Source organism: Acartia tonsa, chromosome 3 (assembly GCF_053477335.1).
Source record: "Acartia tonsa isolate MP-2025a chromosome 3, ASM5347733v1, whole genome shotgun sequence".
Classification (NCBI taxonomy): Eukaryota; Metazoa; Arthropoda; class Copepoda; order Calanoida; family Acartiidae; genus Acartia; species Acartia tonsa.
In genome coordinates this window covers 19382201-19395702 of record NC_137262.1, presented here as the reverse complement: position 1 = coordinate 19395702, position 13502 = coordinate 19382201, and the positions used below count along the sequence as shown (strand labels likewise).

At 31.5% G+C, this 13502-nt stretch overlaps 2 protein-coding genes across 2 annotated transcripts; both read right to left on the bottom strand.

Moving 5' to 3' along the window:
• Window positions 1-4753: 4753 nt before the first annotated feature.
• Window positions 4754-9919, bottom strand: LOC145313586 (uncharacterized). Its single transcript, XM_080153048.1, has 4 exons — window positions 9671-9919; window positions 9116-9403; window positions 5558-6891; window positions 4754-5298 (listed from the first exon to the last, which is right to left on the bottom strand). Exons 1-4 carry the CDS (start codon window positions 9852-9854, stop codon window positions 5176-5178), a joined length of 1929 nt encoding a protein of 642 aa, XP_080009174.1. The 5' UTR covers window positions 9855-9919; the 3' UTR covers window positions 4754-5175.
• A 1905-nt stretch (window positions 9920-11824) lies between these two features.
• LOC145313585 (uncharacterized) lies at window positions 11825-13321 on the bottom strand. The gene is made up of 2 exons (XM_080153047.1): window positions 12518-13321; window positions 11825-12109 (listed from the first exon to the last, which is right to left on the bottom strand). Exons 1-2 carry the CDS (start codon window positions 13275-13277, stop codon window positions 11844-11846), a joined length of 1026 nt encoding a protein of 341 aa, XP_080009173.1. The 5' UTR covers window positions 13278-13321; the 3' UTR covers window positions 11825-11843.
• Window positions 13322-13502: the final 181 nt, after the last annotated feature.

The window sequence follows — 13502 nt, the reverse complement described above, 5'->3', positions numbered from 1 at the left end:
AGAGTAGACTTTGACAAAAGATTTTTGGGATAATATATCTTTGCCCTTATGTGTTTAAATTGAAATATGCAGAAGAGCTTAAAACCTGCACATTGCTGTGATATTGTTAAAACTGCCGTGCTACCGTTATCTGTTGATATTTTACATGCCTGGCGCTAGGTCGCCAGTAGAGATAGAGAGCTGAAATTTTGTACATGTATTTCTAGGCTCCTAAAGTAACTTTTTAGGTTAGCAGAAGACTAAAATTCGAAAAAGAGTATTTTCATGAAAAGATCTATTGATTATAGAGATGCTTCGCTTATCTGAATCATCCCGCCAAAATTCTGTTGTATATCTTAAATAGCAGCGGACTATATAATTTTTTTCCGGACTTACATTAATTTCTTGCTAAAATCTTTGACTGTTCTTACATCTAATGCAGTTTTATTACATGGATACTTTACCCTTCTAATGTTTGTGAGCATGGTAATGTAATTTCTAACAATATATTATTTTGTTGTTATTGTTATTAACATATTAATAACGACCCAATAAATATGAAAGTTAAGGTGTGACTTTGCGTCCACAAAATATCATATCTGCAAAGTATTTCACGTTCGCTAAAAAAAAAGCAGAATAATAAATAAAAAACGTCTAGATGAACAATCTCTTCATTGCACCAATAGTAAAAGTTAAAGGTTAGAAAAGGTATCATTCATATAAGTCAACAATAAACTTTTGTCAGAATCCTATCAAATTTCTAAAGATAGCCTATTAAATCTTGTCTGCTAGAAATTCTTTTTTAAGTTTAAGGGATAATGGGGTATGATTGATTATCTAGGATAATACATTTATTAGCAGAACAATGTCGAGGGGGTTTGATGTTGGCAGTGGAGCAAAGGTGAAAGGACAATAAACGCTCTAGTTTGATTCTGTCATTTATTTTGCAGAAGTGATAGAATACCCAAAGTTTCATATGAAAGGAAGTGAGTAATTAAGTGTTTAATTAAAACAGCAGAAAATACAATATGTTACAATATGTGAATTCGTATAAACTGAAAAAATTAGTATTTAATTATAAACTTTGGGATCGATTCAACGTATACTTAAATTGTAAGTAAGTGTAATTTTCTTGTTAAAATGATGTATAAAGTTTTCTCAGCCTTATATGCATATACAATAGAAACTTATTTAATTATTCAATTATTGCTTTAAGGTGTGTATATCATATCATAGATATCGGAAACTGATTGTCAGATTGACTAATTATTGATACGGATCAGGTTTTTAGCTATTGCGTGTTTATTCTTTTGTAAAATTTCATTCTAACACAAATTAAGAGCCCTTTATCCCCATACACAAATTCATAAAGTCTAGCTAGGTAGTAAAGAAAAATTAAATATTACTCAAAATCATATTCTGAAAACTTTTAATTGTTTTAAAATGGTAGGATGTACTTTCAAAATCTGCAAATAAAAGATAAATTAGAATTTTGCAGTTCGAAGAATTGATACCACGGTTTATTCCCTTGAACCAGCTTGTGGACCATCAAAACTATCATCATTTTTTACCTGCATTGTTATTTAATACTTATATTTGCGGGAACTTTTGTTTAATGAAATCTTCCAGTTTTTAACATTTACAAAACAGCCTGCTTTATTGCATTAAGATCCATGACAGATAGGAAATAAATGTCTATATATGAGCTAAAGTTTTCTAAGCGATGAATGTTTAAAACTCATAGTGCTCCCATAATTCGTAATAAACTCTCATTGACCAGAACGATAAGACCCATTATTTTACTGCATGAAGAATAAATTAATTTTTTTTATTTCATGTTGCTATTTGAATTATATTGAAGTATTAAATTACCATCCATAAAACAGAAAATTTAAATTTATATTATAGTAAATAAAAGAAAACTTAGTTTTAAAATAATTTGATACTAGCGATACGTGCGTAATGTGGTCAGATATTGAACTAAAATTTAACAGTTAACTAAACATTTTAACCCTTTCAGGACGATAATTTGAAATAAAAAATATTAAGATCCTAAAATAGTTTAAAGAAAGAAATCGTCAGGGAGAAGATAATGGAAGAATAGGGTTAATAGTCAGAATTCAGATAACCAAAAGAAAGTAAATAAAACATTGAATAAACCTAGCCAATAGCGAGATAATTATATCGAGCACAACTCTAGTTGGTATATATAGTCGACTATATGGTATTTCAAAAACTATCATAACTAACAATAAAACAACATGCTATTATTAATTAAACTAGCGGCTTCGCCCCTAGCCTCTAGCGACTGTGCCCCAAGAGGTGTTAAAAAAAAATTAAGGCGAAATTCGTAAGAGGACCAAGGAAATCTTCAGCAAAAAAAATGGGGGAGGATTTTTTGGTTTTGGGGGGGTTAGGGGTGTCCCACCCACCAAAAAAAAGCCTAAAACCACCACAGGACCAGTAGGTATATTCCCTGAAGAGTAGAATCCGATCGGTTCAGTGGTTACCGAGATCTTGAGCTTCAGACGGACGGACGGACAGACATCAAGCTACTTTGTATTATAGACTATCGGCTTCGCCCCTAGCCTCTAGGGGCTTTGCCCCAAGAGGTATAATTACATCTTCTATTACTTACCCAGCAGAACGGATCGCAAATTTTCGCACCTACCCAGCAGGAAAACATTTTTGCCCCAAGAGGTGATAAAAAAAAATTAAGGCAAAAATCGTAAAAAAAAAAATAACGGACAAAGGAAATCTTCAGCAAAAAAAAAAAAAAAAAATTGGGCGGGATTTTTTGGTTTTTGGGGGGTCTACGGGTGTCCCACCCCCCAAGAAAATAGCTTAAAACCACCACAGGACCAATAGGTAGATACCCTGAAGAGTAGAATCCGATCGGTTCAGTGGTTACCGAGATCTTAAGGGACAGACAGACAGACGGGCAGACGGACAGACGGTCAGACGGACAGACAGACATCGTTCTATATGGCTTTTCTGAAAAATGGCTGCATAGCTGACTAAAAACTTTGGTATTTCCTGACAGGGATAGAATTGACCTATGAAAACCAACTTTTTTGGGGGGGGGGGGCACTAACAATTAGTGGGAAATTGTCATTGATACATTTCTTGGGAATTAAACTTAGATTGGAATAAAATTATTTAATTTCTGCATCATGCCAGTACACCAATCATTAAATTTAACTTGAAAAGGTAGAAAATTTGGATAAAACAAGTTTATTATTGATTATGTTTTATTAAAAGCTGTGGAATAAATAAATATTGAAAAAAAGGAAGTAAAATTTATAAAATAGATTATATCAACAATAGTTATCCGTTAAAATCCTGGAACTTGGAAGTGCAGTTCTTGATAAGGTAGCATGGCAGACTGTCGGAAACTTTCGCCCATATTTGCTTCTAAAAGTAAAATATACCGAAATGGTGGAAGGAAAAAAATGCAGTTATAGAAGGAAAGAGAACAATGGACAAAAAAACGTATAGGCATCTCCAATATTATCCCGTCTTTGATAAAAATTATTTGTTGACAAGTTTTGACACTACCAGTTGAGGTTCAAAATTTAAAAGCTCTTTGAAAAAAATTTAGCTAATAAATCAGAAAAACGTCTTTGGAATGTCAATGTAATTTCTAGTCTAATGTTCCCTATTTCCCTGAAGGAGAACACAACCACTAAGATCCTTGCGACCAACAAATAAATAAGGCTTGTTTAGGAGATTTGCTAACAAAAACATAAATTAATTTCTAACTAAATTTATTACAGACTGTTTACGAGTTATCATTTTTTACATAGTTACAATGATAATATAATATTTTACATATTTCACAGCAAAATAATATTTCTTTATTACAAATATATATATTTTTATGTTAATATTAATCACAAAACATTTATAAATACATATTAATTGGTTAATATGAAGCATTTTAGATTACTTCCAAATATTTCTAGCATGTAACAATTATGGAAATAAAGTTACAGGTTCTAGTTATACCTAATAGAACATTTAGATTTCCCCTCTCTTTTTACACATTTCTCTCTCTAGCCGATATTAATTGGAATAAAACTCTTAATACTTCAAACAAACAGTAATAGACCATTATTCTTCTATTTCAAATTGTACATTGGCCGAAACAAAAAAAATGTTCCCATACTTCTCAAGGATATAAAAAAATGTTTAGGTAATTTTTATGAGAGGGGAGAAATTGATTTCAAACCGTTTTAGTTTGATAATGGGTGTGAATTCATTTTCGCACGTGTTTCACATTATTTAATCATCAGAGCCGCATATGATTTTTATTCTGAATATGAAACACTCAGCGGCTGAGATAACATGTGCGGAAGCGAAGGAACACCTGATAATTAAAGGCACCACATTAATATCTTCAAAACAAATTTTACACACTATCAACTTATTAAAATGAATCGAATATTCAAATCAAATCGTAATTTTATTAATACAGACTGCTTAGGGCCATTCGGCTAGCCAACAAGCTAGCACAAAAATTTGAAATACTTAAGATTTGAACCATTTTGTAATTTTCAAATTCTAAAATATTTTGCATTGATAAATTTTGTATGTTTTCAATTCAATTTTTAGCACATTAACTTTACACACACACACAGCCATTTTTAAAATACTGGTTTATCCCTGTAGAAATTAGGTGCTACTTTTTTATCGACATAGAACTGTGAAATAGTATTACAATTTATAAAGAAAATTATTTGTCAATACAAGGCACTTAATTCAACAGGGATTATTTTTTCCATTTTTCTATCGAATTTTTTTTTGCATTTTTTCAGACACCTAATGTTTACTTATCATTAAAAGTCAATGGAACAAATACTTTTTTTTATTGCTGGACAAATTTTGACATTATTAAAGTGTATAATTGAAAAACTTTATTAAAAATTATGTTATTAGGAAGTTGTAGTATTTATGACATTTTATTTATAAACTTTTTTCACGTAAATGATAATAAAATATATTTCAGTAAAAAAGTTTTACCAACTTAAGACTAGATCAAAACATATTTTAAGGATACTTCAAATTAGCCACGCTAACCATATACCTAACCCAATACGAAAAAGTCTAACTCTTCCTAACAACTAAATCTTTTTTCTAAATTTTAAGGTGACTAAATGAACTTTGAAGGCAGTTGACAAAAGAGTATCTTAAAATCTATTTTGGTCCAGTGTGTCCATGAACTCTAAACCTGTAGATACAGGTATAGTTTAGATTTCCATAGTTTGAGTTGACATCAAGCTCTATGTAGGGGAAGGTCTGATCAGTCTCAACTTGAACCTGAAAAACAAAACAAGAATAGTTATAGCCACAAAAGTATTGACATCTGACTGACATAGTGGAGGTATTACGGATAAACACTCCCACCAACATTTTGAAAATATATGAACATTTTATAATCTTACCTCCTCCCCCAAACCCCCACACCAACTACCAAACGCAATGTTTGCGGTGCTAATGTCAAAAAAGTATTACATTTGAAAGGTTTTATGCTATATTGATTTCAGTTAATTACTCAATCTAACAGATGATGCTTTACCTGAAAGAACTGCAATGGATTGCCATCCTCCAGGTAAACATAATCTCCAAGTTTAACAGGCTCCGTATCTTTCTGTGTCTGCAGGCCATACACACTGAACTCTCTCGGGGCACTGTCAATCCTTCCAGATGGCGACATCGACTTGGAAATGTGCTCCAGCGAGAATTGGAACGGCGTGATTGGTTCAGATAGCTGGATGACGATGAATCCCGCGGAACCTTTGAAGGCCCAACACTCGCCCGGTAGAACGCCTGGTTGGATGACTGTTCGCGGGTTATTTGATGGGTACCAGATAGGTATACCAAAAATGCTATACATTCCAGATTTTTGGACATACGTTTCTGTGCACCGCGTAGAGACAACACTGCCACCAGCTGTTTCAAGTGCATAGTCAAATAAACCAGTTTTATCAGCGTCATACTGAAGCAAAGCTTGTTCTACAATACTTTTAACCTCAAGCTCGTTTAACACGTTCATTGCTGGCTTTTCAGTTGTTCCTTGGCTGCTTTCAGCTGACTTTTGCTGAAGTTGTACTAATAATTCTTCAACAATTTTTTCCCGATTGTAAATATTAGCATTTGATTCAAGCATTGATTTTACGTCTTCGTTGATTTTTAGCTTAGCTTCTTCTACGTTATGAAAAACTTGTTGTAACTCCGGCTTTGTCACAAAATATTTTGCAAGTAAATCAAGCATAGGATTGGTATTGGTGTCATTAAAAGTTTCATTGATTACTTTGTTGATCATATCCTCAATTTCAGTTCTGTTTTGACAACAATTTTGTACAGACGCATGAAGTTCTGTTAGTTGGGTTTCAAGGGTTATTAATTGATCTTCTATACCAGTAAGCTTTACTTTAATTGTATCAAATTCTTGTTTATCCTCGTTTGATTTAGTTTCAAGAGTATCAGCACGAATATTAATTGTACTTGCAAGATTATCAAGTCTTGCTTTTAATGCTAGCATATCAGCTTCAGTTTTATCCTTAGCAGTAGCTTCATTCGATGTTAGAACGTTAAGTTTATCTTTAATTTCTTGAAGTTCACTTCTAAAGACTTCTAATTGAAGATTTGCCTTTTCGTTGTAAGATTCTTCAATAAGTTTCAGCTCTTTGAAAAGATTAGTGTCATCAAATTTAGCATTACCATTGCTAACTTCTTTTAAAGATTGTAAGAATTTTGTATTAGTCAAAATATTTTCGACTATTGTTTCATAATTTGGTGCTTCAATTGGAGGTTGTTTTGAATACCAGGGAAGGTTTACAATTCTTGACCATACTGTAGCAGCTATGCCGGTTTGTCCAGTCACTAATTCTAATCCAGAGTCACGTACACCTGAAATTAATATAAAGTAAATTGAAGAGAAGCTATTCTATTCCTCCTATAGTTCAATTGAACGGTTGGTAATGCATTTAGGGATTTTTATGATTAACAATATTAATATGATTAATGGGCACTATTAAGGATAAAATTGGTTTGATTAAGGTTATCTAAAGTTAGGCTAGGAAAGCCATTTGCAGTTGTTACTCAATAGTGAGGGTTGGGCTCCCCGAAGGACGTCAAATAAATCAATAAAATAAAATAAATGTTCAAAGGACACTTGAAAAGCATTCATACGTATTTTACACAAAATATGTTATTATTTACTTCTATGAAACCTCTTAGTTGTGAAACTATACAGGGATCAAGCGTAAGGACGACGGAAAATAAATAAATTTCCATTCCTTTTTGATTGTATGATTTAGATAAAGTAAAGGGCTGTAAATTTAATATTTCAGTCATTGCCCTCTCACACCCTGTAAATCATATCCTTTTCTAAATGGTTATATATTTTATTATTTTATCTAACATAATTTTTATAAATAACCTAGCCATTCTATAATTCCAAACATCTGCAAGAAAACTATTAAGTGAAACATTGTCTTATTTTTTATAACTTTTTATAGCTTAGGTTAGATTAAACCAGGCCTCATTTCAGCAATCAGCAATGCGATACATTGTGATTGGTTAACAATATTAAAAAACCCATTGTTATCCGATAATATAAAGGAGTAAGCTTTTTTGTCTGTAGCGAAAGATCTCGCTAACCACTGAACTGAAATGGGTCTCCTTTACAGAGTAGCTTCTTATAGACCCAAGGAAGGTTTTTAACTATTTTGGTGAAGGGTGTGTCCACCATCCCAAGATAAATCACCCCTAGAAAATCCCCCCCTCAAAAAAAAAAATTCTTTCACTTTATAGAAATACTATTGAAAGTGAATGGTAGACTTCCCCTAGAGGCCTCTAGGGGCGTATCCGCTAGTTATGTATATAAAGTAGTACTAAAGAACTAATTGACTTCTTTATTTTAGAAAAGCTTTTTTGGCTGAGTTTAGGTTAGTTTTTTTCAGATTTCAGTCTCTGATTTGTTTCAGACTATTAAACTGTCTTATGCTATGGGTGCATCCAATATTGTGAAATATTGATACTTTATAATTAGGTACTGTACAACTATTTAAGAGATACTGATTATCATCATTTTTTCTATAGTACTGTTATTGCTTCGCTAACTAAAAGAGCTGACATTCTTGTTTATTATTACCTATCTCCCTCCACTTTTATTGATACACAAGTGTGTCAGGGATAAAAAGGAGAAGTTATTTTGTCAAGAAAACTTTTATTAGTAAATATGTCCTTATTATTTCAAGACTTTTATTTTATGAGTATCATGTATATCTCTTTGTCCTTTAAGATCTCAAGTGTGAGAGCCACGCAAATTTGTCAAATATTTTTTTCAAGATTCCCTATTGCCCTGTGAAAGAAAATGCTTATAAGAGAGTTTATAAAATCTCTTTATCTGAGGACTTGTGCTGATTATGGCAATTTTATAAGTGGTGTATATTATTGTGTTATTCTGATAGCCTTTGGTACATTTTTTTTATGAGCGCAGCTACTATTTATATTTGTTCTTACTAAACACAAGTATATACGATGATATTATTGCCTATATAAATTGAAATGTTGATTATTTTATGATTAGGCTTGTAATTAGTGCTTTGTAGTTGCGCATCTACTTATTATGTAAAATACATGGCCGTCCGTCCTATCCAACTTCTAATAGTTCGTGATAGAGTTTTCAATCCTCGCTCCATTACATTACCGACCAATTAAAAAAATTCTAGATACTTTATATATTCCTCTTTCGCTTTATAAAACACAAATATTAATCCAATGCGTAGGAATTTTTGCTGTTGAAGATTTCTAAGAAGTTATCTAATCATCGTGTAATTGCCAATTTGCTTTGAACAAAAAGCTCCTTGTTTATATTTATATTAAAAAAATCTATGACGTCTTAATAAAGTGGTATTAAGTGCATAAAAGTAATCTCTTTTGAAGCTCTTTATAGTTCCTATAAAAAAGGAGGATAAATTCAAAAACCTTTAGCCGCAAAATCCTGAATGACTATCTTAGTTCACTATAAAACCTTCAACTCCTTTTTGTTTTTGGCAGGGGAAAATACAGAATGCGTTAATAAGATTTTACATTGTTATATATTTTTTAAAAACATCAAAACTTTTACCTGAAAATCCAAAATTGAATAACCCCGAGACAAACGACCAACAGAAAGCAAACAAACTCATAAACAGTTCAAGAATTGCCACCATAAGCAAAACCAGAAAATCCACAAAGTTCAAAATCAGCTGACCAGCATAGTGTACACTCTGTCCCATCAGCTGTTGAATGTTGTGTATACTCTGACCTCCCAGTCGCCATGTTTGTTCTGCTATACTAGTAACTACGTTATTGCTTCCAGTAAAAATTGTTGTTATGCCAGAATAAACTGAATTGCCAGCCTGTTTCCCAATTCCTGAATTAAAGTTTATTTTAATGGAGGTATACTTTCTTCTTGCATCGCAACATTCCGCGGTTATAAAATGAAAAATTATAAGATTAAAATCCCCTAGGGACTAAAGTTCCTTCTGGCCTAACAAAATTGGTATTAATTTTACAATTTTTGTTTTATTATTCGTTGAAATTGTCTGCAATACGAGGCTATTAATGGTTTTTCCCTGAAAACGGTTCTAATCCAGCAGATATTTAACGGTTTCAAAGTCAGATTTCAGATTTTTCATACCTAAAGTAGACATCCACACAGACTGTATCCATCCAGAAGTAGCTTGACACCCAGAATCTAAATCCTCCATAACCTTGTGTCCAACCTCAGACAGCTTGCCTGTTGCCAAGTTCCAGGTATTGATAGAAAAGCTGGAGAAAAGTTGGAATATTTGGAAGAAAATGTTGATTACATTTTCATACATTATAGCAAAACTGGAAGCGAATAGTTCTCCACATTTTGTAATTACTAGGGAAACAAGATTAGATAATATAAAGAATTCAAATGTGAAAATATTTTCAAAAATTATCTTGTGCATGATTCGTCACATGTACATGTTTACACACAGTATGGATGCGAAGCGCCTAACATTATTTATTGGCCTACTCTTCAAAAAGTTTACTTATGCTTACAGGTATGCTTTTATTTCTAAATACACAAGTTAACCTAGATTAGGTGTATTTCACTTTCAAATTATATGATTTTGTCGAAAAGCTTTAATAATTTTATTAATCTTACAAGTAAAATAAAGTAAATATATAAAGTCGCTCAATGTGACGTCATAAAAATGAGGGAAATGAGAGGAGAAGTAGGAAAGAAACCCCCCTAAAAAAGAGAGGGATAACAACTCATTTTTATGACGTCACATGTCTTTTTTCGAGCGACTTTCTCCATCTACAACAACAAAAAATGTAGTATATTGACCCATTAAAATAAAAAAGGATTAAATAATGTGAAAAACATGTTTTTTATGCAATTATCTTTATGAAGATAAGATTATTATGGACAAAAAGATAATATTTTTCTCTCATTATTCCATTATATTGATATTTTTCCAGCAAATTCTATGTTTTCTTTATATTTTATGGTTCTTATAGAAAAAAACAAAACAACGGACTATAAATTTCTGTACATTCCACCAGAAGATGATAAACTTATGCAGATTAAAATAATTGATTGAAGTTTGGACACTGCTAGTTTGAACCAACCAATTAAAATACAATAAAATAATCTAAAATTCTTCTTAGTTTGTTATTGTAGTGCGTAGTTTTGTAAATAGTAGGTTTGGTTTGATCTCTCATTATTCATCAAAATATACTTATTCATATCTTTCAAAATTGTCCTTTTATACACTTTATGTGGGCTAGGGCTAAAGGGAAAGGTAAACACTAAACATATGATAATTTATCTTCTTCTCTACAGTTTAAACTACTTTATTATTTTTTTAATATGAGAGATCTGATTGTACATAAAAAATATTTGCAGACTAACTTCCCCAATATTTCTATGCTTTTAAAAATACAAAAATTTATATTTTCTAAGAGAAAATTACTTACTTTCCTGATAACCTCTCCCTGTACCCCTGATAAGGGTTGTCTGCAAAGTAAGTATTTGTTTGTGATTAGGGATGTAGAAACTTTATGGTCGGATCCTTTTATGTTGATTGTGTACCACAACCATCTCTCCCCAACTTTCATATTATTAAAATTACGTTGTTTATGCTGCGCTATACATGCAAATAATTGTCCATATTGTCAAGTGAGTAATTGGGTTCAAGGGCTACTAAAAATTAGGATACATTAGAGAGGGGGTTAAATATGGATTGTTTGCTGGCGTTAAAAAGAAATTTCACCCACTTTGTTCATTCTTGATTGGAAACTATAGTACTATCCTATTAACCTTAATTGAGAAAGACCCCTCCCCCATGTTACTCAATATTTGAAAGTTAGTTATTGTTTTAGAGGGATTGGTAAATTGAAATGAAATAATGTACCAAAAAATAAATCTTATTTTTTTAATTCTGTTTTTAACTATTAAAAACGTATGGTACATTACTAAAATTAAGGAATAGGTAAATATAACAAAAACGCACAATATATATAGAATTTATAGTTTTTTACTGGAATAATTTTTTTCAAGGGAAACCTAATTCTAAGACCTCCTAAAAAACAGCAAAAATAGAAAGGTATTTTTTAATTAATTCAGTTGTTGGATACACCAAATGTACTTTGTAACGAATGCAAAGACATAATAAAATAGACCATTTTTGAAACTGTCTTTTTCTTTAAGTATACTTACGATTTATCGATTAAATTATAAAAAGTACCATCGTCTAAATAGACACAAAATAACAGCGAAGCAACTCTTTAACTATAAAAAGGGTATGTTTATTGTTTATCCATATATTGGTTATTTATCTAATCTTTCCTGCAACAAAACCAGAAACAGAGTTCTGGGCAAGTAAAACCAAATTATCTCCAAGAACGCCAAGATTCGAACTTAACACCGACGCTGTGGATCCAAAACCAGACTTTATCAATTCTCCAGTTGATGTAAATCCTTGCACCATATATTGGCAAGTTTTACTGATACCGGAGGTCAGTAACTCGACAGTATTATCCGCCCCAGAGGATATGATACTGTAACTAGAACTCATTGCATTACTGGTCACATTCAAACCTAAAAATTAAACAAAATAATATAAAATAAAAATTATATTTCGCTACCTGTTGTATAGACTTTGACGTCACCGTAAATATAAGGTAATAGTATGTGATGATTAATTCAAATTACTTTGAAGAAAAAATATAGAAAAACTCAAATATAGATAATTGAGTTTAATAAAGAAAAAAACTGTTTCGTCACAGACTTTACTATTAACTTATTAAGTCATAAATACCTTACATTTCTCAAAAAATTAATATCTACTTTGTTATATAAGAATTACAGACTAATACTCAAGAGACAGTATCTCATTAAAAAAATTATAAAATGGGACTTGCTTTTAAGTTTCTAGTAAAAGAAAGAGCTTATTTAAACGATTGTTTCCATTAAATTCGATAGAAAATATTTGAGTAACTTTCTTACCTAAAAATGTGATTGAGTAAATTCCATTTCCAACAAAATTAAAGCTGCCCTTCAAAAACTCAAAAGTTAATCCAAAAACTTTGCCTGGAACCGTAAAAATGTCAATGCTTGTTATATCTTCAGGTAGATTTGGGATCCAAGACAAGGGCAGTAGAAATATTTCTAGAATGCTTTGGAGACATCTTGCGGTGAAATTTACAACTATATTCAGCGATTGACCGAGAGAGGTTGAAAGGGTCCAAAAGCCATTGCCTAATTGCATGAAACCGCTATGTATAGCATTTGCTGCGTTTGATGCTAAGGTTAATGGAAGGTATAGAATTTCTTTGTTGAGCAACTTCCGTGGATTCAGTTTAACCAAATTATCACTGGTCCATTGTTGAAAATGATTTGTAGCATTACTGATGATCTGGCGGCTGTTTTCCAGGAATTGTGTCTCTGTATTGATTGTGAGTGGAATAAAAAAGAAAATACAGGCTAGAGATAAAAATGCCAGCAAAGCAAGTAATTTAATCAGATTTCTATTATCTTTTTCTTTAGAAATAATAGAAGAATTATCTTTAGTTCTGTACATTATTCTTTCATCAAATTTAAATTGTTTTGAACTAGAACTATGAGGTAGAATTATTCTCTTTCTTAATGTTAAATCTTTGACGTCATAGAATACTGAAGATAGAATAGAAGCTTGGTTGTAGTTGTATTCTGATTGGTGGATATCTAGGCTGTCTTCGTCTGTGTTGTAGCCGGATGAAGAGCTCATTTCTGATCTACCACGTTGTTTATCTATGGTTCCTGTTAAGAAGACATACTTGTTAATGTTTTTAATCTATGTCTATGTTTTTATGTATTTGTTACTAAAATTACATTCTTACTAAAAAAGATTAGATGTATATTTGATACTAACTAGTTACTTACTAGTTACTAGGTATTTAAAACGGTTGGATTTATAGGTTTACGTGTTTTTTCTTTATTTTAGAGATAAAGA